Here is a 25,828-nt window from a genome sequence, read left to right on the forward strand (position 1 = left end):
CTGGCAGTATTCAGGGATTAGTCTGGGACCTGTGGTCTTCCCTCCTGGCAAGACTCAGGGTACCATATGGTGGAAAGGATCAAACCCAAGTCTGTGACTGTACTATCTCTTTGGCCCCACTGTTTTCACAGTAACCTGTAACAACCTTCAGAGGATCTACAAAATCGAAACAATACCTTTGTTCGCCTAACTCGCCTCATTATGTACTAGACCTCTAAAGGTCAAGAAACTGGTCTGTTTGCTCAGCACTGCAGGTCCACGGCATGGATCAATAAATACTATCCAAAGGAATTAATGTGAGCAGAGCTTTCCTTAGTTCTAGGTAGTGACAGAGCATCACCTTAGTGAGAGTAATGAGATTGTTCATATGTATATTTAAGATATTAAAAATGTTGCTTACTTAAATAATATTTATATACTAAATGAAAATAGTAGAGGCGTCTGATAATTTGCTGTCATCGTCCTGCTGTAATGATGAGGATAAAGAATAGAAATAGCATGGTCTGGCTCCCTGGAATTGAAGTCACTGCTCAAGGACACAGAATGATGCCATAAAATCACTGCTACTATAAAGATCATTATCGTTAGTCATTATCATATATAGGACTTTCAAGCCTCACATGGAGCTTTCCGAGTAGCTCAATCCTGACAATTCTCAAAACACACAAATTTACCTTTTACTTCTAAGGAACAAAAGGAAGGATAAATCAAGGAGACACTTGAAAGTTTACAAGTGAAAACAAATATGTGAAAGTGCTGAGTCAGCCTCATGTTTCAGTCATTATTAACAGACCTCTTTAGCTCCCTGGAAACTGCCCTCATTTTTATGCTCAATTTAAAAACTTGCTCTCACCACTTTTGAAGAAATAGCCAAACGTTTTCACAACCTTGGAGGAAATAAAGACTTCTTAGGTGGAACATTAACTGGCATTGACTATTAAAAAATAAAGTAATATATTGTTCTTCCTTACTTTTGAAAATTTCAGCCCTTAAGCCTGAAGACGTAACTCAGAGGTAGTATATGCCTGACATATATGAAATCCTGGCTATATTCCCAGCACCCTAACCTCCACCAAATAAAAACAAAATTGTTTTAAAAAAATCCAGCTTATATAAAAGGTACTTTCAAGAAAAAAAAAAGAAAGGTAGACCATAAACCAAGAAAGTATTTATGTGTTTCTGACAAAGTACTTTCAGAGTATATGAAGAACGCTTATCTTTAAGAATAGACACGTGATCTAGTAAAAAATGAGGAAAAGACCTGAGCACACATTTTCCCAAAGATAAGAAAAGGATGAGAAAGGATGAGACTGTACAGACAGTACAGTGGGCAGGGAGCTTGCCTTGCATGTGGGTGCTGGGTTTGAACTCCAGCACCCCTTAGCGTTCCCTGAGCCTTGCCAAGAATGAACCCTGAGCACAGAGCAAGGAGTAAGCTCTGAGCACTTTCAGGTATGGCCCAATATTAAAAAAAACTCAAACAAAGTAAGAAGATAATCAGCTCAGTAGCTCTATTAAAAGTAGAATTGAAGTAAGTGAGGAGACACATTCGATCACTGGCATTCCCCCCAAGCCTGAAAGTGAGCCCTGCAGCTCTGTGATTGGAGATCTCTGGCTGACAGAGATTTGTGTGATCATTGTACTGCAACCAAGTGTACGTGAATACTGCAGTTAAAGAGAGTAATTCCCAAAGAGCACCACAGCCCAGTGTATATGACCTCTGATCGTGCAATGTGATCAGAAGGGCGAGTAAAGAGAAAGGGAAGAAAAGAAGAGTTAAGAACAAAGAAGGCTGACAGCACTGCCATCAAAGAGGCATCAAAGACACAAAAGACAGCATTTCCTATCTATGGTCTGAGGATGAGTAGCTAAACATTTCCACAGGGTTGGCGAATGGTTGAGCAGATTCTTACAAAGCCTTTGGCTTATGACATAACGATTCTACTTGTTAGTTTTTTTCCCAACAAAAATAAAAATCTTCTGTAAGTAGAAGACTTCTGTAAGAATTTCCAGAAGTTTCACTTATAGTAATGTTGAAGTAGAAGTAACTCAAATGTTCATAAGCTAATGGAAAATTGTGTTTAATAATACAATGGACTATTACTAAACAATAAAAAGGAATGGGTTACTGAATCAAACTATGATTGTAAGAGAATTAAGAGTTTACATAGTATAAGCCAAATGATTACATTCAGATGAAATTCAAGAATAGACCAAACTGTCCTATGGTTATAGAAAAAAAGAAGTGGTTGCCTGGGTAGTAGGAATAAGATGAGGAGAGAGGTGATGAGGTCATGGATTGGAATTGAATTGAAAGAGGGAAATATTTAAGGTAGGAGATTTCATATTACATTTTAGATGGTTTTTCTGCAGAACGTATACAATTTATCAAAACTCACTGAAACGTGCAAACTAGAGATAGGATAATGGTAAGGTACTTGCTTGCCTTGCATGTGTTTGAACCAGCTTTTCTTTTTTTATTTTTTATAGTGTTGTTCACAATAATTTATTACATTCAATATTCCAAAACCAACCCCACCACCATTACACCTTCTCTCAACCATTATTTCAAATTTTACCACCACCATCCAAGCCTGCCTCAAAGGCAGATCCTAAATAATTTATTTTGTATTTCTTGTTATGAATAATCTGCTAAAATGATCCCAAAAAGTTTCCTTAGAGGAAAATGTGTAAAGATTGTTGTATCTCAACCCAGAAACATAAGCTTTTGTATTAGAGATTACTAACGTGTTACAAATTGGGCCTTGTGTGCTGATTATTATTATCTTTTTTTTTTCGAGATTGCTTGCCCTCTACTTTTGTGTCTGGCCCAGCTTTGGTTTTCAGTACTATATAGTGTTCACTGAGCCTTCTAGTAGTGATCCCATAGTGAAAAGCCAGGAGTCAGCCCTCAGCACTGACAGGCGCCCTAAACCAAATCAAACCAAAACAATCAACAAAACACAAAAGAACCCCAAGTCCCAAACTTGCCCCCAAAGACAACAACAACAACAACAACAACAACAAATACTCATTGTATTGCACATAAGATTGCACATTTTATTATGTATCTCAATTCTTTTATTTTTATTGAATCACTGTGAGATACAGTTACAAAGCTTTCATAATTGAGTTATAGTCATAAAATGATTGAAGACCCATCCCCCCACCAGTGTACATTTTCCACCACAAATGTCCTCAGTATCCCTCCCACTACCCCTACCAGATCCCTCCCCCTGCCTCTATGGCAGACAATTTCCTTCTTACTCTCTCTCTCTACTTTTGGAAATTATGATTTGCAATACAGAGACTGAGTAGACCTCAATTCTTAAAGTGAAAAGATTCAATTATCTTCTTAAATGTTAACTTGTAATATTTTCCTGCTTTCTAAGCACGAGAAATGTTTTTAAAATGTTCTGCAGAATTTAAATGACCTGGTTTGTAAATTAAAATGTCATTGATCTATCTTGTTTTTTAGGTTAATCCCCAATTTCTAGTTAAGATCAAAAACATAAAAGAAAATTATAAACTTGCCTAATCTCAATACGATACAAAGCAAAACAAAACAAAAATCCCTGTTCTGAATCAGATTTAAGTTCTCAAGGATGAATGTCATTGCCTCAGTATGCCAGCAAGGGGAGTAGTTACACTTTGAGAAGAATTCCATCTTCATCAACACTGAATCATCCTATAGGGCACTTTAAATGAGACCAAAAAAAAAAAATATCAACTTTTGGGTGTAACCACAATGGAAATGACAGATCATTTTAATGCAGGAGAAGAAGATTGGAGACCTTGACCCTCTAGATTGCTTTGCACCACAGTGAGAAATGTGGGGGGGACCCCAAATACTTGCAGATCAGCTTATTAAAAATAATATGTTCATGTTAATTTAGATTGCAAGAAAATATTTTACAAAACAGCTACATTGACGGTGGGATGCCACTTTTTACTTGTTAATTATTCTGATACAAGAATGATAAGGCACTTCTCCATTCCCCCCTCCCAAGAACCCCCACAATTACACAGCTGATTTTTGTGGATGTGGAACTAGAAGCATCAGTTTAAACAGAATTTGCAAGCTCTTTGAATACTGGAGTCTGAAGTTGGTAAGAATGACAATAAAGTGCTTTCTCTTTTGCATTTTAATCCTCAAGCACAGAGACTTTTCAATTGAAATAGGCCACAAATCAGAAGGTCTATGTTGCATTTCCCCCCCATCACCATGTTCATCAAATCTTATAAGATTTTTAAGGTTTAATTCTCATGTAAGCTCAGGAAGGCTGTAGGAAAGTCTCTAACTCTCTTCTCCCAGCAGCTTCAGTAATCCTGGATTTACAGGAAAGAATGTTCTAGTTGACAATGGGAAGCAGGTTCCTCAGGCACCTGCAAGAGTGAAGCCGCCAGCTAGGGCCTCTCACAATACAGGCGACTGGCACCTTTACTCTCACGCTGTACTCTCACCTTAGTAATTCTCATTTTTCTTCTCTGCTGAGAGAAACTGAACATACAGGAACCAGCATTATATGACCCAGAAAATGTCCTAAACTACCCCTAGTGTGGTACGGGGCCTTCACTTATGGGGAACTCACAAATAGTGCTCACAAACAGAAGATGGACCTCCTCCCTGGGAGAGCCCAAAGTGCAAGGATTCAGTTTACACCTAAACAACAGCTCCTTTCAGGAATGGAGGGCAGGAGAACATGACTGTAGATGCCAAGCTCGAGGGCAGGACACAGGATGTGTGGCTGGCACCACACGGTTGCCCATGGTAGCAGCCGGGAGCAGCTCCTGTTTTAAAACCACCTCCCCTCCCCCCGATGACCTTTTCATGAAGGCAGCTAGGTTACCCTGAGCCAACATGCCAGCAAAACGGAAAAAGGCATTACCTTCTACAGTGTGTTTCCTTTTTACTGTAATAGAAGCCCTGTCTGATGGGTTTCCTCAGTAAAATCCAAGAGACATCTGTGAGTTCAATAATCCTAGCAAAGGTTTTTAATTACTCCTCCCCACCCATGAAACAGAAGAAGCCTCCCTCCACCCCCAAGTCATCTAAATATGTAGAAGCAAAGGTTAGAATGTAGAAAACTGGAAATTTTGATGTTGCCTTGCACAGTTTTATTAAGATTTCCAAGTCTGTGATACTCTCATCTAGACTGTCTTTTAGCCACCAAGGACTATTCATAGGATTGACCCACATACATCAGAATTGCACTGGAAGCAAAAAATTTTGAAAGAACAATGAGAAAAATATGCAAATAAAAGACCATGGCACACATACACTCTATTTTACATCTGTTACTAAATGGGGACATAAGTCAAGTTTTTCCAACCAAATAGGAATTAAACCAAAATCTGGGGTGCTAAGGAGGATAGTACAGCAGGTAAGGCACTGGCCTTGCATGTGGCTAACCCAGGTTCGATTCCTGGTACCCGATAGGGTTTCCCTGAGTCCATGAGGACTGAACCCTGAGCACAGAGCCAGGAGTAATCCAGGAGCACAGTCAGATATGTCCCAAGTAAAAAAGGAAAATTAAATGTTAAAAATTAAAAATAAAAATTTGTTTCTCCAGAGTGGCTCAAATCTTTGAGGTGTATAATGAGCAGAGATGAGATATAAGGAGGAAATTATCAAGAAATGGAGACTGATAGAGGAAACAGAAGGAAAGTGGAATTAAGGCTAAGGACATGATATGGATAATGTTTGTGTTACTTTTTCATTTGGGGGGAAGATTCCAAAGTGGTGCTCAGGAGGTCTGGGAGCCCCGTCAGTGATTGTCCACTAACTGTGGTTCTCCCTGTCAGTGCAAAGGCCCAACGAGGTGATGCTGCTCAGGCCTGCAGTGCTGGGGGTATCATCGCACCGATAGTGCTGGGGCCTCCAGAACCATTACCTGGGGATGCTCAGGGCCAGAAAAGTCACAACTGGTGATGATCGGGCCATGTGGCGCCAGGAATCGAATCTGGGCTGGGTGCAAGTCAGCCATGCACACTCACCACTGTATATCTCCCAGCCCTTGTGTTTATTTTTAATATGGACAGAGTTTTTTTCCTCCAGCAGATATAGAACAAGACTGCTTGCAAATAGTACGGGACTGAAATGGCAGTTGTGAGTCACTCGGGGGTGCATGGTTTGTTACAGGGTGACTAAAACACGGTGTAGAAAGTGCTGATGTGTATTTGTGGTACAGAGAGAATAACCAGAGTGAAATGGAATCAGAAAAGGCATTATATGATGCCTGTTACCCGAGGCAGTCAGAGATGAGCTGGACTTCAGATTGCCTCCTGCCAGGGAGGGTAGTACACTGTGAGGGCATAAGGATATTAAGACTTAAGACTTTTGGGAACAATCTAAACATTCACAAGTGCACCACAGCTGACTGAGAGGAAGGTATGGTAGGTAAGATGTTCTGTGGTGAATTTTGAGTATCCTTGTTAGTTTTCATTGTAGAGGGTTTAGAGAACTAAGCCCGAGGACAGAGATACAGCTTTGTGGTTCCATAACTCCAATCGAGTTTCTGCTGTTGTATTTTTACAGACGCTTAGAATTTTGTTTGAATTTAATAGGGTTTTCCAAATGTTTTAAATATTATTCATGGGAGATGCCTATATTCATTACTTCCAACGATCTTGGACAGGAACTTAGCACCTTGAATTTAGGAGCTCTTTAATGAATAATTACGGAGTGAATGAATCATCCATGTTCCCCAAAGAGGAATGTGTCTTACATTAATTAAAATAAAAATCAATAATGTGCAAGATATAGCCTATATTTTCTTTATTACCCCCATTTGGCAAATTGAGGACGCGCTCCAGCAATTCAAGTTTCCCCGCTGAGGAAAGTTTAGTAACTATCAAGACAGATCTTAGCAGTTCTTGGCTGGGCTCCCCAAGGATCACTAAACATTTTAAGAGGGCACTGGTCATTTTTCTAGTAGCCAGCGAGATAACCCACTTTCAAATGGAGGCAGCAGTGTAGTCCCAGCTAGTGGAACCAGTGAATCCTGCCATCTGCCTTCCTTTTCTCTTGGCTCACATTCTAGTTTTCTATTCTAGAGGAGGTGGGAAATTCTCCCACTATCATGTGTGCTAGGGAGGAACTTCTTGCAGGAAAGAGGAGCCTGGGAATAGGCGTTGGTGGAAGTGAGAAGGTGGAAGGAGCAGGCCAAGATCTGGCTGTTTTCTGAGCAGTAGTTTACCTCATGGAAGACCATTTGACCTTGGGCAACCTTGGCAATTCAACTCACTTAAAAATAATTGGAGTCGCTGGCTCAAAGGCAGCTATATGTGGCTAGAAAAAACACTATTCTACCAACCTTATGTGGTGGCTGTACGGCAGGGCTTGGAGCAGTAGGTCTTAATTTCTGGGATCTGCTCTGGTAAGTTTTCGATTGTTCTCACACTGGTACAGTACTTGTTTTCACCTTCCCCAACTCTAGACCAGAACAGCAAATCACTCACTTGGGCTACTCTGTGGCTTATTGGTACATGGTCTTCATTCTATTTGGGAACATTTCACATGTGCTCTTCTTGTTTTCATTCTCTATTGCCTTATTTTTCTTTCCCCCTGAGACAATCTCTCCTTCACTGATGGTTATCAACTAGCAGCTCCCATCTGAGGAGCACTTTTATGTGCATATATTGTACATCTCTTAGCATCAATGATTTTATTTATTTTTATTTTATTTTATTTTTTGTGGGATCCTTGAGTAATTTAAAAAAATTTTTTTTTAGTAGTGAAACACCATGAGGTACAGCTGCAGACTTACACATTTTTGTGTTTGGGTTTCAGTTATATAATGTTCAAGTATATACAAGCATCAATGATTTTTTTTTTTTATTTTTTATTTTTTTTTTTATTTTTTTTATTTTTTTTATTTTTTTTTTCCCCTTTATTTTATTTTATTTTTTTTAAAGTTGTAGATTTACAATTTTTTGTGCTTTGGTTTCAATTATACAATGATCAGATACCCATCCCTCCACCAGTGCCCATTTTCCACCACCATGGATAATATCCCTCCCACCCCCATCCCCCCATCCCCCCGTCTCTGTGGCAGGGCAATCCCCTGTGTTCTCTCTCTCCTTTTGGGTGTTGTGGTCTGCAAAAGAGGCATTGAGTGGCAAACATGTTCAGTCCATAGTCTACTTTCGACATGCATCTCCCCTCCTGGGAGGATCCTCCAAACATCCTTTATTTGGTGCTCCCTTCTCTATCTGAATAGCCCTTTCCTCTAGGATACCCGGCTGGCCTCTAAGTTATGGAGTAATCCTCCTGGTGCTGATCTCAGCTATTCTTGGGTATTAATCTCATACTTTGTTACTTTATATCCCCCAGATGAATGCAATCTTTCTATGTCTATCCCTCTCTTTCTGACTCATTTCGCTTAGCATGATACTTTCCATATTGTACCACTTGTATGTAAATTTCATGACTTCATCTTTTCTAAGAGCTACATAGTACTCCATTGTGTAGATGTACCAAAGTTTCTTTAACCAGTCATCTGTTCTTGGGCATTCAGGTTTCTTCCAGTTTCTGGCTATTGTAAAGAGGGCTGCAATGAACAAACAAGTGCAGATGTCACTTCGACTATACATTTTTGCCTCTCTGGGATATATTCCCAGGAGTGGTATTGCTGGGTCAAATGGGAGCTCAATTTCTAATTTTTTGAGAATCGTCCATACTGTTTTCCAGAAGGGCTGAACCAGTGGACATTCCCACCAACAGTGAAGGAGTGTCCCTTTCTCGCCACATCCACGCCAGCATCGGTTGCTTTTGTTCTTTTGAATGTGGGCCAGTCTCTGAGGTGTGAGATGGTATCTCATTGTGGTTTTGATCTGCATCTCCCTGATGATTAATGATGTAGAGCATTTTCTCATGTGCTTTTTTGCCATTCGGATTTCTTCTTTGAGAAAGTTTCTGTTCATTTCATTGCCCCATTTTTGGATGGGGTTGGATGTTTTCTTCTTGTGGAGTTTAACCAGTATTTTGTATATCCTGGATATCAACCCCTTGTCAGATGTGTATTCGGTGAATATCCTTTCCCATTCTGTAGACTGTCTTTGTATTTTGGTCACTGTTTCTTTGGAGGTGCAGAAGCTTCTTAGTTTAAGATAGTCCCATTTATCTATCTCTGTTTTCACTTGCTTGGCCAGTGGCATGGCATCTTTGAAGATACCATTAGCTTCAATGTCATGGAGGGTTTTGCCAACTTTATCTTCAATGTACCTTATGGTTTCTGGTCTGATGTTGAGGTCTTTAATCCATTTTGATCTTACTTTTGTACATGGTGTTAGGCAGAGTTCTGAGCCTATTTTTTTGCATGTAGCCGTCCAGTGATGCCAACACAATTTATTAAAGAGGCTTTCCTTACTCCACTTCACATTACTTGCACCTTTATCAAAGATTAGATGAGCATATGATTGAGGAGAGATGTCAGTGTATTCAACCCTGTTCCATTGGTCTGCAGTTCTGCCTTTGTTCCAGTACCATGCTGTTTTAATTATTACTGCTTTGTAGTACAGTTTGAAGTTCGGGAGGTTGATTCCTCCCATTTTCTTTTTCCCAAGAATTGCTTTAGCTATTCGTGGGGGCTTATTGTTCCATATAAATTTCAAGAGTGTTTGCTCCATTTCTTTGAAGAATGTCATGGGTATCCTTATAGGGATTGCATTGAATTTATACAATGCTTTCGGTAGTATTGCCATTTTGACAATGTTAAGTCTCCCGACCCATGAGCAGGGGATATCTTTCCATTTCCTCATGTCCTCTTTTATTTCCTGAAGTAGCGTTTTGTAGTTTTCTTTGTACAGGTCCTTTACTTCCTTAGTTAAGCTGATTCCTAGGTACTTGATTTTCTGGGGCACAATTGTGAATGGGATTGTTTTTTTCATGTAAGCATCAATGATTTTAATAATCTATGAAATCTCTTTATCATCCCAGTTTTATGAACAAGAGCTCTGTGAGGGCTTTCCACATGTATTCTGACTACACAATTAGCCTGCTTTTTAATATATAATTAGTAAATACTTACAAATTAGTAAATGCTTTCCCATACATATAGGCCGATAGTCTGTGAATTAAATGGTATGATAACTTCCTAAACTAGCTAGTCAGTTTGTATCTTACACAGGTTGCAAATTTGTGTTATATTCCAGAGTTTATCTAGAAATAAATGAAGTTCTCAAACATACATTCTCTCAAAATAATCTATTATATTCATCCTTTTTTTTTTCTATAGCACAGTGGATAGGGCATTTGCCTTACACGCAGCCAACATGGCTGACCTGAGTTCGATTCCTCCGCCCCTCTCAGAGAGCCCGGCAAGCTACCGAGAGTATCTCGCCTGCATGGCAAAGCCTGGCAAGCTATCTGTGACGTATTTGATATGCCAAACACAGTAACAAGTCTCACGATGTTACTGGGCCCGCTCGAGCAAATCGATGAACAACGGGAGGACCGTGGCTGTGACCGAGTCACACCCAGAGACGCTTAGGGGTTACTCTAGGCTCTGCACTCAGGAATCACCCCTGGTGGTGCTTGGGGAACCATATGGGATGCTGGGAATCAAATCTGGGCAGTTGTGTGCAAGGCAAATGCCCTACCCACTGTGCTATTGCTCCAGCCCCAATATTATATATTACTTCTGTTCTGGGATTCTGAAGATTTTCTTAGGTTTCCTTAGATAATCTGAGTTGTCCTCAGTTATCTATTCCATTTCTTCACATTTTTATTCTATGCAGGTAGCCCTCACATCTTTCTCAGAACTCCAGTCACTTTCTAAGCACTTAAAGGGTACAACTTTTGGTATTACAACACACATCCCATCTCAGATTTCTACAATCAATTTTGCCTTTTCTGCTTCTCTGGAGCAATACATGTATTTCCATATCTACATAATTTGCACATACTGCTTTGAAATGCTATCCTTTTCTCTTCTTGTAGACATTCCTATCATTCTTCAAGAATGAGCTCATGTTTTACTATGAATGTTTTCTCAACTCTTTCTTCCAGACTTAATGGTATTTTTTCTGTTATGAATCACTTATCACACAAGAAAAGGATTTTTGTTCATCTCTATCTCAATTTAAGATAATGAAGACAAAAAGAAAAAAATTATTTTTGTTTATGGGTCACATTCAGCAGTGTTCAGGACTTACTCCTGGCTCTGTCTGTGCTCAGAGGATCATTTGAGATGCTGGGAATTGAAACTGGGTCAGCTGTGTGCAAGGCAAGTGCCATACCAGCTATACTATCTCCTGGTCCAAGATGTAAATTTTAGTTATTTATTTATATGCACCTGGAAGCAAAAAAGCACGAACTTTGACTACTTATTTAAATGTTTCAGTTACTATTTCAAATTCTTCAGCATGCCCAAAAGATGACATCATCCTTAAATATTCACTATTATCCTGAGAATTTGTCTTGCTTCTTTGTGAAAATATGAGCTTTAAATTTTAAAACAATTATTAAGTTGTATGAAATTACAGAAAAGGAAATAATATATTATTTTCCTTTTGAAATCAAATACATAATGTCATCAGATGATCAATGTTATAGATAATCATCCTTAAATTAAACTTTATTAAAAGGAAGATAGTAGGAATAGAGCTAGTTCTACTAATATATGCTTAGGCTAACATTCTACAATGGTAAACTTCATTAGACTGAAATAATGAGTTTGGGGAGGTAGGAAGGAAGAGAAAGAAACTAGTATGAATTGTGGAAGTCAGAATTTATTAAAAGCAGTGTAGCTTTATTACTTTTAATACTCATCTGCCAATAAAGTCTAAGGAGACATCTGCATGCATTCTTAATTTATAACTGAAAACTCACTGCTTAAAGACCAGTGTATATATACTATAGCCACAAAAACAATTCTTCTGTTGAACTAAATGTCAAACATTCCCTTTCTTGAGCTTATCATTTCTCTTTATTAGAAATAATTCAAATGTTAATTTTCATACTAGTCTTGGTCAAGGTGTTAAAAGTTGCGTATTTGAATTAGTAAGGTTCTATTGCGTTATAGAGATAGATATTTCTGGAAAATAAAATCACAGTCCAATGTTCTGTACAGAAGTATTGAATACCATTTAAAATGAGAAAAAATGCAAAATTTTCATGTAAGGTAAACATTAGTTAGTTATGAAACCAGTTATAACTGAAACCTATTTCCAATGTCTTTAGTTTCCTTTGTACATTATTTTAGGACAAGGTTCATGGCTTTCTTCCTTCTATACCCCATCTCAAAGACAATAAACCCCAACAATGACTCTTACTCTGTGAATTCTGCATTGTGGTGGTGATTATTATTTTAAGAAGATGTTTTCAGTGTCCTAATAATTAGTTACAAGTTTTTCTGACATTCTAGCAATTGTTCTGCTAATCTACAGCTACTTAAGAATAAAATATTATGTAAAATTTACTCACGGATTCTGGCTGCAGGTCCCAAGTAGTTTACTGGCTCCCATCCTGGTAAAAAAGAAAAAGAAAATTAGTATTTCCATCACATCAGAATCACTAAATTTCTTTTTAAATATACCTCTAAGTCTTTGACACTTTATTTCTAGCAGCAAAAATCATGGGAGGGAGAAAATTATGATATAGATCATAACATCTTTTGTGCTTATGGACGAATAAAGTGGTGAGAGGCTTGGGATCACTGGCATTAAGCTTTTAACTTTGCCATAAAAAGACTACATTTGTTTATTTATTTATTTATTTATTGTGCTGAGATAAAAAAAAAAACAGGTCTTTACCACTGAGCCATATCCTTAGCCTGAAAAGGTAGCTTCAGTTTAGGAGCTTTTCATCAAAGGCATGGACCTAGGAAAGGAGGGAAGAAGTAGCTGCAAAATATTCATCACCAGGAAAAAATTTTCTTAGATTATTTGCAATAGACTACACATAAGTGTGGTAATATGCAACTGCATTTTCTTTTCAAAATTTCTGTATAAATCTTAGTAAACATGAATTACATTGTTACCCTAAAATACATTGAGTAACTAGAATAAATCTCTGAGTGAAATTACTACTAGGATAAGTATGATGTGCATCTTCTGAAGGGAGTAATATAAATATTTTTTCCTTTTCCATATATTTTTTTCTGTTCTGAGCATTGAACCCAGGGTCTCACACATACAAAGTAAATGTTCTTCCAGTGACCAACATCTCTGGTGTGCAGTGCCATCTTTGTATGGCTAGGTTTGTGAGTCCTAGGGTGAACTGAACTGGACAGAAGAAAAAATCTTGGAAATAAATCTGGATATTCAAATTGCTCAGAACTAAAGGTAGTTAACTCTGACATCAAGAGATCTAAGAAAAACACATCTTTCAGCGAGTAATTTTACATCCTCATAATCAAGAAAGGCCTGTTTTGTAGCAAAAGAAGTTGCTAATGGTTCAGACGGAGATTGCAGTGGATAGGACATTTGCCGTGTGTGCAGCTGACCATGGTTTGATCCCTTGCACCCCATGTAGTCCCTGAAGCCCTCCAAGAGTGATCCCGGAGTGTAGAACTAGGTGAAAATCCTGAAAACCACTAGGTGTGGTCCCCCAAACAGAAAAAATTGTAAAAAAGGAAAATGCTAAATATAACACAGCTTACTTTTCCTTGTTTAGTTATCTAAAGAAAGAGGCAATCCTCAGATCATTTTGAGAACAATTCTAGCAAGATAGTAATATATCATTATCCTTTATTTATCTAGATTAGTTACAATTCTTCCCTTAAGCAACATTGTAGGGGCTGGAGAAATAGCACAGTGGGTAGGGCATTTGCCTTGCATGTGACTGACACGGGTTGGATTCCCAGAATCCCACATGGTTCCCTGAGCACCGCCAGGAATAACTCCTCAGTGCAGAGCCAGGAGTAACCCCTGTGCATTGTCAGGTGTGACCCAAAAGAGCAAAAAAGTCAAAACAAAACAACAACATTGCAACATTGTAAACTATACAGATTTCATATAATTTTAACATAATATATAGCATGCAAAATATATATTGACATACATTACATCGCTGTCACGGCAAAGCCTGGCAAGCTACCCGTGACCTATTCGATATGCCAAACACAGTTACAAGTCTCACAATGTTACTGGACCCTCTTGAACAACATGAGGATAGTGACAGTGACTACATTACATAATTGTATACATTGTTTTGTTCTCTGCACACTGTCTTTTGAAAGAATATCTTTTGCAAAGTTTAAGTTTAAAAACTTAAACAACAAAAAACAAAACTTTAGCAAGTTCTTAGAATAGTCAGATTTAAGCAATGGTAAGATTTATTCCCTGTTCTGCTAGCCTGCTTCATTAAATAAATACTATCAGTATGACTCATTTATATTACTGTTCTTATAACCCCAATTGAGACAAAGGATCCTTCTTTTCAAATTAAGCTTTCACCAAATTTTATTTGTGCTAAAATATACCAGTTATACTATGTCAACTAACATTATTCCACCTTTGAATGCTTTAAAATATACCCTGGAGCATTTTGAATTTCATTACTATGATTTTCCTGGTATAAGGTAGCAGCAGCTACAATTGATTTAGTAATTTCTGCATTTTAGATGAAGGTATTTATAAGTCATTTGTAGAGCTCATCAATAAGTTATGAGTCCTATAGTACAACTGATCCCCACAGGTTGGAACTTGATATCTAACTCACCACTTCAATCCACTTTGATGTAATTGCAACTCTCTATTTACTTGCTCACCCATGTAACAGTAGCATGATTAAGGTCACACTTTGATAAGAATTTTGTTTAGTCTAGAACTCAAAACCTTCCTCTGTACAAAACTGATTTTATCCAGCAAATTCTCATTGTTTGTATAACCTGTCATGCAAGCATGGGAAGAAATTAAATTGATGTGGAAAAAAAGGCTATTTAGAAAGTCAAATGCTAGAATAAAGATAGACCTTCTGATCAGTGGGTTAGAACGGATACTCTATGACAAAACCCCATATATATGGGCAGTTAATTTTCGATAAAGCTGCTGACAACATGAAATGGAGTAAAGATAGCCTGTTCAACCAATGGTGCTGGGAAAGTTGGATAACTACATGTAAGAAACTAAAGCCGGATCCATATCTTACACCTTATAGGAAAGGGAATTCTAAGTGAATCAAAAGACCTTGAAATCTGACCAAAAACTATAAAGTACATTGAGGAAAATATAGGCAAAATATGTCAAGATAGGACAACAAAGGTGCTTAAAATGATCAGAAACCACTGACAAAGGTAACAATAAAAAAGAAAATAAACAAATGGGACTACATAAAGTTAAAGAACTTCTGGATGCGAAGAGAAAGGGACTCTCCTTCACTGCTGGTGGGAATGCCCACTGGTTCAGCCCTTTTGGAAAACAGTATGGACACTTCTCAAAAAATTAGAAGTTGAGCTCCCATTCAACCCAGCAACATTACTTCTGGGAATATATCCCAGAGAAGCAAAAAAGTATAGTAGAAATGACATCTGCACTTATATGTTCATTGCAGCACTGTTTACAATAGTCAAAATCTGGAAAATACCCGAGTGCCTGAGAACAGATTACTGGTTAAAGAAACTTTGGTACATCTACACAATGGAATACTATGCAGCTGTTAGAAAGATGGAGTCATGAAATTTCTATACAAGTGATTTTACATGGAAAGTATCATGCTAAGTGAGATGAGTCAGAAAGAGACATACATAGAAAGATTGCACTCATTTATGGAATATAAAGTTACAGAATGGGAGACTTACACCCAAGAATAGTAAGGCTAAGTACCAGAAGTATCACTGCACAGCTTAGAAGCTGGCCTCACATGCTGGGGGGAAAGGTAGCGCAGATAGAGAAGGGACTGTAAAAAAATCTTTAAGGGTGGCTAGGGGGGCCCTGACGGCTCTTCCCCTAGCCGCCCGTGATTCTAGGTGGCCCGGGCCATAGGGCAGACAGCAGACAAAACGAGGGTCAAGCTAGTTGATTGATCAGTTGCCCTTTATTCCATTCTCCCCACAGTGCCTGCCCCAGTCTCTCTGAGCCTCCTGTTCTGGTCTCACACTGCTCCTCATTCCCGTCTCCTGTCTCTCCCGTTCATCACTCCGTGCTCCATCTCGCAGCTTGGGCTCTCTCTCTCTCTCTCCACGTGCGTGCCTGCTCCTGTATTCTTTTTCTACTTTCTTCTCTCTCTGTCCCCCTTGCTAGCCTCTCTGTGGTCCATCTTGCCACCCTGCTCTCTCTCTTCTCTACAGCTCTCTTGTCTCTCTAACTCCCTGCACTCTGGGCTGACACTGCAGAAAGTCAGGTAGCAAAATCAACATAAGAAAGCCCTTCCTGAGGGCCCACCTAATAGGTATTCTAAAACCCTTTTTGACTGCCCCAGGCAAAATACCTCTTAAGGTATTTTTCTCTTTTCCTCAGTCCAAAAACTATCAACATATCAATACTAGCTATTTTTGTATGGACACAGTAAGAGATAATATTGAGACTTGTAGGGCAGCTCTCCTGGGAACATCTTGCCACAGACACAGACTATAGTGCTCAGGCCAAATTAATAATTCCTAACCCTAGCAGGGTCCAAATCTAGTTAGTACTTTTGGATCATGACCGCATTTGTCAATGACCAAGCTCTTAACTTATAGTTAAGCATTATGGCGCTTTGGCCAGGTCTATCTCGATGCCAGGGTAGCACATAGCTTACCACTTGCCCTGGTTCCATCCAGTCCCTCGTCGGGACCATGCTTTTGGGGGCGCTAGGAAGTAAAGGCAGCTGAGGCTTCTGTGAGAGAACAGATGCCCAGGAGGAAAATATCACTGAGAGTCACATTACAAAAGCATGTCTTCTTATGTCCATACAAAAAGGACACTGCTCTGAATAAACTATGCAAAGGACTTAGGGAGAAGAGAAAAACAATATTTACAAGTCAAAAGAACACAAAGAAAGAAGTTACAAATAAACACAGAGGAATGGGAGCACTGTGATGGGAGCAATCCAATAAACCTAAACTACCCGAGGCTATGCAGGAAGGACAAAACAGTGTTATCCTACAAGGGACCACCAAGTAAAGGGTGCTTGGGATGGGAGATGTGGGTTGCAAGTAGACTATAGACCAAACATGATGGCCACTTAATACCTCTACTGCAAACCACAACACCCAATGAGAGAGAGAGAGAGAGAGAGAGAGTGAGAGGTAATGCCCTGTCACAGAGGTGCAGTAGGGTGGAGAGGGACAGAGTGGTGGTGGTGTGAAGGATACTGGGACCATTGGTGTTGGGAAATGGGCACCGGTGGAGGGATGGGTACTCGATCATTGCATGACTGAAACACAAGCACTAAAGTTTGTAAGCCTGTAACTGTACCTCATGGTGATTCACTAATAAAACCATCAATCAAACAAACAAACAAACAAAAACAAAAACAAAAAAGAAAAAAGGAGTCATCCCCTGTGGATAAAGGCAAGCAACTACACTGGCTTCAACAAATTCAGGCACATAAAGGTACTGTGAAATAAAGCAATTATATAACTTTATATATAAAGTTAAAGAGCTTCTGCATGGCAAAAACAAACAAACAAACAAACTGGCTAAAACTAACTGAATGAAAAAAATGTTACATTCAACACCTCAGATAAAGATTTGATATACAGGACAGATAAAATACTCACAAAGATCAACAAAAGGAAATAAAAAAAAACCCTATCAACAAATAAGGTTAGGAAATAATAGACACAAACTTCACAGAGGAAGACAGGTGGATATCCAGTAGGCACCTGAGAAAATGCTCAGCATCAGAGAAATTCAAATCAAGACAGCAATGAGATACCATCTCATATAATCCCCAGGAACAATCTTTTTTGGTGGGGATACGATGAAAGGTACACTTGTCCAGTGCTGGTGGGAATGTTGTCTGGTACAACTCTGTGGAAAACAGTATGGAAAGTTTGCACTAAATTTAGAATTGAACTACCATATCACCCAGCAATCTCACTTTTGAGCAATTATTCCCAGGATATAAAAACACTCTATCAAAAGCACATATGCACACAATTAATCATTGCTGCACTCAGTACAACAGCTAAGATATGGAATCAACCTAGGTGTCTAATGGCAGATGAACAAATACTGACAATGTGGGATATATATACAATGGAATATTATACAGCTGCAAGGAATGATGAAATCATACAATTTGCTACAAATTGTTTTGAACTGAAAAGACTGTATTGAGTGAAGTAAGCAAGAGTAAGAAAGACAAACACAGTATGATCTCCCTTATTAGTGGAATATAGTGTAAGGTCCCTAGGGACCCTGAGAAAAACTCCAGAGCTAAACTCTGGAATTTAGTAACTCTTCCTTACCTGTCCCCTCCCTGGTAAAGCCTTGAGATGTAAATTCTGTCTCCCTTCCTAATTGGGATGTAAATTCTGTCTCCATTTGTTGACACTTCCTTATTGGAATGTAAATTCTGAAACCATTTGTTAGCCCTTCCTTATCTGTTACCTCTGTTAGGAACTTTCCCCTTATCCACCTCCACCAGTATGCAGGAGACATGAGCTGAGAATCAAAGGGAGCCAGGTAATAACCAAATGTCTGAGTTACCAGATACCCACTAGCCACAATGTCTATGTACGTAAATGCTGATCCTTGAATCTATAGGCTAAGGAGTGATGCACTTTTAAATGGATTGGTTAAGAAAGTATATGTTGTTACAAATCTATTGCCTATGAAATGCGCAGGCTTTGCTGTAATGACCAGTGAAGGCCTATGTAAGATCCCCTTTGAAGAAGTTCAGGGTCTTGCCTGACGGCTTGACCCTGGCTAGCCAGCTCAATAAACTACCTGCTTGCTGATTGCATTCCTGCGTGGTCCTTGCTTGTGGTCGGAGATCAAGAGTCGTGCCCTAACAATAGAATACTGGATGAGGAAATATATTGCAGTAAAAGGGGGATGCTTAGATCATCCTTGACCCCAATGTTTAGAGAAGAGAAAGAGAAGGAAAGAAATCAAGGGGGAAGAAGAGAACAAGAAATAATGGGTTAGTAGGCATCAGGGCTTCAGTTATACCAGTGATATGAGTGAGGGGTATAACCATCCAGAACTGAAAGATTCAACAGAACTGAAAACATGAGATCTAAGCAGCAACAACTGAAACTTTGTAATGTGCCGGTCAAGTTGGCAGGTGAGAGAGAGTGGGGTTGGGGTGGAAGATGAGAACTCTGGTGGAGGGAAGTTGACTTTGGAGAGGGATTGAAATTGAATCAATGTATGCCTAAGACACAACTATCAGTAAATTTGTAAATCATGGCTCTTTATAAAAATTAAAATCAAATTTTCTTTTTAAAAAAGAAAGTCAAATGATATTGCTTTATATTCTCATGATATTTTGTGATCTTGTAGTCTTGTGATTATTTACTGATTGTATGAGGAACTGTTCTCATAGGTCATTGTTTTGAAATTTTCACAATGACCAAATATAAAGGATATGTAAAGGTCATCTGCAAATTTCTTTTTTATTTTGTTCTCTGTGATAAAAAAGACAAACTAGGGGCCAAGGAGATAGCTCAGAGGTTAAGATAATATGTCTTTCATGCCTACAGAGCTGAGTTTAATCACCAACATGGATGGCATCCAAGCAACAATGCATGTGATCTTGGGGCCACCAACATGACTGGACTCAAGCACTGAACTGTAGGGCTCTTCAGCAATGTTCGGGAGTCCTCAAATTTATATATGACAACATATTAACAAATTTTATGTTCCCAATTATTGTTATTATTGTTAATTATAAACACAATGTTGTATATCAGATCACCAGAACAATCTTAAGATGAATGACCGAAACTCTATGAGCAATATGTCCAAATGATCTTTTCCTAGTTTCTGGAAACCATCTGTCTAGATCTTAAGAACCACAATATTTGACTTTAGGGCTTAAAAACGAGAGTATAGTCAGGTATTAGTCACTCTTCTTTGGTCTAGCTTGGCTCTCCACACATCACAGATGGAGTGTATTTTAGTTAGATTAATACATATCTCCTAAACCATATAGCAAACTTGTCAAAATAGGGATGATTCAGTTTCATGTGTTTTTATAACCCACATGCCTAATTTTATGCTATACATGCCAATTAAATTAAATGCAAATTTATTTTCAAGGGTTAATATTAAGTTCTTTTAAAAATCTAGTTAAAATGGGAAAAAGAATGTCACTTATTTAAAATGTTATTAGTTGTTACTTATGGAAAGCATCCTTTCTCAACTCCTAATAATAAGAATAGCATGGAGAGATGCTTGAAAGTCTTCTGAATCATTGCTTTTCATATATATTTAATATAATGATTACCTAAAATTTTGGCCTCAGTCCACATATAATCAGCACAGACTCATTTCCTTGCCACAGCACCTTATATTAAATATTACAAATGCTATTCCATGGTCAGCTGTGAAAATGACTTTATGTCAGCATGCAGACTAGTTTCACATAACAGAAATTAATTGGGTTTGGCCAGAGCCCCTAAAATTAATAAGAGTTTAAACCTCATTTCAGTGTACCTGTTCTTATATGGTGGCTTACAAGATTGATTATAGTATTAAAGGCTTAATTTAGTGGCACAGATAATTTAATGAAACAGGATCTTTCCCCTTCAATCACATTACTGTATTCTGAGTAGTCACTTTTGTTTTCAATGAGTAGGCACGTTTCACCTGTTGAAAGCTGATGTAAGCACCGTACTAAATGAATAGCTCTGGATTTCTGCTGGAAAAAACAGCATTTTACTAATGCATTTCTGGAGGATTTGAGAGCTCCATTCAGCAAGGAGAGGCCACTTAGCAAGGCAGAGCTCATATCCAAGTGAGAGAATACAAACAGTACCACAAAGTACTTTTATCCAAGTAATTCTTCTGGTTGCATGGTAATTTAATTGTTTAGCATCATCTTTATATAACAAAATACAAAGACAGAAAAAGCAGACCATTTTCTATGGCCTTGTGGCAATTTAACAGTAAACTGAAGTAGGATTACTTTTCATGAATGAATCACTTTTCTCCTAACTAAACTTTCTACCAACATGATTATCAATATCTCTTAAATCTTTCAAAAATATTTTGAAAAAAGATTATCAAAAGTTATCAATAATTACATTCAGATGATAAACTAGTGTTGCCTAATTATTTGGTTGTTAAATTAAAAAACTTACACACACACACACACACACACACACACACACACGTAGTTATTTGTTTTTTCAGCTACACCCAGTGGTGTACTTAGGGATCAAATCTGGGTGTGCTTAGGGGGAAACTATGTTTGGTGCTAGTCACAAACACAGGGGTTAACTTCATGCAAGGCAAGTGTTTTACTTTCTATATTATATCTCAGTCTTATACACCAATATAGATTTTAAAATACGAATTTGGTCTAACCTTATACCTTATTTTGCTTTCTTCCTAAAATTATTACGTGGATGCATAATTATTAAATCAATAAAAACCATGAGAATATAATATTATTTATTGTGATGCATTCAATATGCCAAACACAGTAACAAATCTCATGATGGAGATGTTACTGGGCCCGCTCAATCAAATCGATGAACAATGGGAGGACAGTGACAGTGACAGATTAACTATTAAATATAAGATTATTATTCCAATAATAGCCATGGATAACAGCTAACAGGTAGGGAATACCCATCAAGTGTCAGCAATGCTTCAGATATGTGCATCTGATTTAATGCCAGAAGACTCTGCTGGAAATTCAATTTGGTTATAAAAATAGAAGCACACTTTTCCAATTCTGCACACTTTAAAAACATGAATCTCACATGTAGTTATCATTACTAATTTCTAGTTTCAGCTCTACTTAAGTAAATTGAGAAATTAAAGACAGAAATCTGAATTTGTTTGAGCTTTTACCTAATATGTTCCCATTTTATTTTTATGCCTAATATCATTTTATTAGTAGAAACTCAACTTTTTCTTTTCAGTACATAAAATATTAAAATTAAATATAAATAGCAATTTTTTTGCATTTATTCATACCATTAAGGTAAAGGCCCTCCCGTTGATCATCGATTTGCTCGAGCGGGCCCAGTAGCATCTCCATTGGAGACTTTGTTGTTACTGTGTGTTTGCCTTGCACGCAGCCAACATGGCCGACCCGAGTTCGATTCCTCCGCTCCTCTCGGAGAGCCCGGCAAGCTACTGAGAGTATCTTGCCCGCACGGCAGAGCCTCGCAAGCTCCCCGTGACGTATTTGACATGCCAAACACAGTAACAACAAAGTCTCCAATGGAGACGTTATTGGGCCCGCTCGAGCAAATCGACGAACAACGGGAGGGCCTTTACCTTACCTTACCTCATACCATTGTTCTATATAACATAATCAAATTGAGTAAAATATGAACAAGTAAAGCTGGCATTGTCAGTTTGGAAATAAACCCAACTGGTCCACACATATCTCCATGGGTGGGATTAGAAGTCTAGAGAGGTGTGTGCCCAGGATTAGCAAGTGAGGCCCTGGGGTTGAGGTGACTGTAAGCATCAGTCAGTAATTAGCTATATATACAGAGGGAAGGAAAAGGGTTGCCTCATGGGAGAAATCATTTCAAAGATGTCAGTTAAAGAACTTCGGTTGTATCTGATATTTTAACTGTTAGATATTACTTTGATAGAGTAAAAAGAAAACGTTTTTAATGGAGGAAGAAGGAAGAGAGTAAGTTGAAGTATCCTGTCTACAAATACAGTGGTAGAAGAAGGATTTGGTTCTAGAAGTCAGCCTCCAAGTCTAGCATTCCTGGATTCTTTCCTTCCAACTCTGTAGTTGGTTGGGTGAAAGAGACTGTTGTTGGTTGGGTGAAAGGCTATCTAGAAGGGGAATTGAGATACACCCAGAGTCTTCAGTAGGAGAACACAGTGAGAGAAGCTCCAGGCAGCAGTGACACTGTTATAGAAATCTGTCTAAGCATAACTATGTTGTGATTCCCTTCATTTAATTCACATAGTTTTCAACTTGGGCCTCACTGGTTCAAAACAAAAGAAGTTTCAGCAAATACATTTGGCCAACTGTTACTGCCAACTATTTACAGAATGTGATTTTGCAATTTTGAAATTGAAGAAACCCTGAAAGGACATCCCTCCTTGCCGGAAAATAATAATCAGCACAGAAGAACCTCTGTTCCAGTGCTCTCAGTGGGGAGTCAGGCTGGAAGTAAGCTTCACGGAAATCTGTGATGACAAACAGCAATCAGATGAAGTCATCAGGATCTCACCATCGCCTTCCTTGTAATCCTTTGCTTTTCTGGGTTCTATTTCTGTATAGCCAGTCTGTTAGTAAGACTATTTAAGCACCAGATTGGAGAACTTCTGAGCCTTTGAGCTTAGAAGGGATGATTTTACATGACTGTTTTCAGGTGTCTAGAGGTGGATTATAATGTTTTTCTTTCAAGTATTAAAGACTCTGTGTTAAAATGACTACTATGTTTTTTCCCTCTTGGAATTTCCCACTATTTTTTTCTTTAGAGAACAAAAGTATAAAAGTATTAATATACTTTTGATTTCATAAGGATTTCATTAAAAGGTTAAGATCTCAAGTGTCTATCCATTCAGTAAAATTATTTTACATGGTGCAAAAATGTTCATCCACAGGGCATCACTGTTAGAAACATAGCAATATGGTTTTTTAACGGTCAAAGTTTAAAAAATATAATTACACTCATTTCGTTGTATGTGATTGAGACTTCAAACCTTCTTATAAGATGGTGGCTGGAGTTACCATCTTTTTGGAAGCAGCATTATTAAAAATGAATTATTTATTTAATTTTGTGAATACAAGGTAAGCAGCACATTGCGTAAAAAGCTTTTTTCATTGTCTAAAAGTTTCAAATTTAATTGATTAGCTGAAAGAAAATACAAATGAAAGAGTGGGCGAGGTTCAGTGTCAGTGTGTGTGGAGGGCCTTGTTTCAGCGGATAGGTGCTGTGTTTCAGCTGCACTTGCGCTGGGCGCACGCAGCTGAGAAATTCCAGCCTTTATAGCACACTTTGTAAAAAGAGAAGTCCAAATTGAAGCAGTAATGAGCAGGGCACTGAACACAGCACTAGCTGGAGTAACAACCTCTAAAGAAAACATCCTGGAAAGGGGCAGACATGATTTTATGGCTCTCTCAGGGGAAATCGCAGAATTCAGCTTCCCTGAGGCCTAATTCCCTCAACTGCAAAAAGTCTGCATGTCCACCTGGCCCTGTGAGTCTAGGAAACAGATAAAGACACAATTTTAAAAAAGCGAGTCTTCATGATCCTGTAGTTAACTTTTATGGCAGGTCCTGGGGCTCACTTGCTGGCAGGCTCTATGGCTTCATTCTTCCCTCATCCTCACACTGGAAATTCACCCTCTTTCCTTTCACTGCCACCTATGCATGATTCAGCTTCAAATATATGTAGACTCTTACCATTGTCAGAATTCAAGAGAACTTCAATTCTGCTTCTCTCATGGGTATCCCTTATCCTCTCAAACATGAGTAGGCTTCAGTGAAATGTTTAACTCTTTCCCCCCAAGTCTCGTGTCCCTTTCAACTTATATATAAGTTTGTATCTATTACAGACTTCTTCCTACCTGTCAGGTTTTGGAATTCGACATCCTACAACCTCATTCTCCTCAAACTGGTTCCCAACTATCACTTACTGTTCATTTCTATCACTCTTACTGATTTTTTTAAACTGCTCCTTCCCACCTGTCAAGGTTCTTAGCACATCAAAGCAAAGGCTATTGCAATTGTCTTCAGAATGGTATTCCTGCTTTTAGTTTCCATTCTGAAAGTTCATATGTCAAATTAATCACTTAATCACCTAACTTCCTGTTAGTCGTCGATTTGCTCGAGCGGGCGCCAGTAACGTCTCCATTTGTCCCTGTCGCGTGCTAGTGTAGCCCAATGGCATCTGTTCACTCCGGGAACATGAAGGGCCTCAAACCGATTGTTCATGATCTTGACGAAGAAGTCTGACCATCTGGTAGGTGGGCGGCCCGCGGTCTTTTGACATCCCGTGGAATCCAGTCGGTAACAGATCTAGTCCAGCGGTCATCTTTAAATCTCATTACATGACCAGCCCATCTGATTTTCGACACCTTGGCAAATGAGACAGCGTCCCTGATTCTTGATCGTCGACGGATGTCAGAACTCCGGATTTTTCTCTCATTTGAGTGAAACGTGATATTCCAAGCATAGCTCTTTCTATTCTTCTTTGGGAGACCTGAATAGCGTTCTCATCTTGTGTGCGTAGGGCCCAGGTCTCTGAGGCATATGTTAATGCAGGAAGAACAGTGGAATCAAAGAGATGTGCCTGGAGCCTGAGGTTCTTCGTCCTCTTAGCTATTTCTTCGACGTTCTTGAAGGCGTTCCAAGCCGCTCTCTTCCTCCTGCGCAGCTCGGGTGCCAGGTCATTTGTCATGTTGACCTCTCGACCTAGGTACACATAGCTGTTGCATTCGGAGATGGTCGTTCCGTTGAGAGCGAATGGGGCATCAGGAACGAGGCTATTTCTCATAAACATTGTCTTCGTAAGATTCAGCTGTAGTCCTACCTTTCCACACTCACGGTCAAAGTCTGCCAGCATTTGTGCTGCTTGGCTGATGTTTGGTGTTATTAAAACAATGTCATCAGCAAAGCGGAGGTTGTGTAGTTGCTGACCATCTATCTTCACTCCCATTCCTTCCCATTCCAGTCGTCACATGATGTTCTCCAGGGTGGCACTGAAGAGTTTCGGTGAAATGGTATCACCCTGCCGCACCCCTCTCTTGATATCAACGATCACTTCTTTGTAGAATGGTGAGATCCTCGTAGTGAATCCAT

At 38.8% G+C, this 25,828-nt stretch overlaps 1 protein-coding gene across 3 annotated transcripts in view; it reads right to left on the reverse strand.

Annotated features, from left to right (window-relative positions):
• The window catches only part of CHST9 (carbohydrate sulfotransferase 9), a 313,123-nt gene that overhangs the window by 126,599 nt on the left and 160,696 nt on the right, over window positions 1-25,828 (reverse strand). For all 3 annotated transcript variants that reach the window (XM_056138165.1, XM_056138168.1, XM_056138166.1), the window contains exon 4: window positions 12,428-12,469. In XM_056138165.1, coding sequence (XP_055994140.1) covers window positions 12,428-12,469 — 42 coding nt within the window. The remainder of the gene's footprint in view (window positions 1-12,427; window positions 12,470-25,828) is intronic.

The sequence above is a fragment of the Sorex fumeus genome, unplaced genomic scaffold, assembly GCF_029834395.1.
Source record: "Sorex fumeus unplaced genomic scaffold, SorFum_2.1 ptg000128l, whole genome shotgun sequence".
NCBI lineage: Eukaryota > Metazoa > Chordata > Mammalia > Eulipotyphla > Soricidae > Sorex > Sorex fumeus.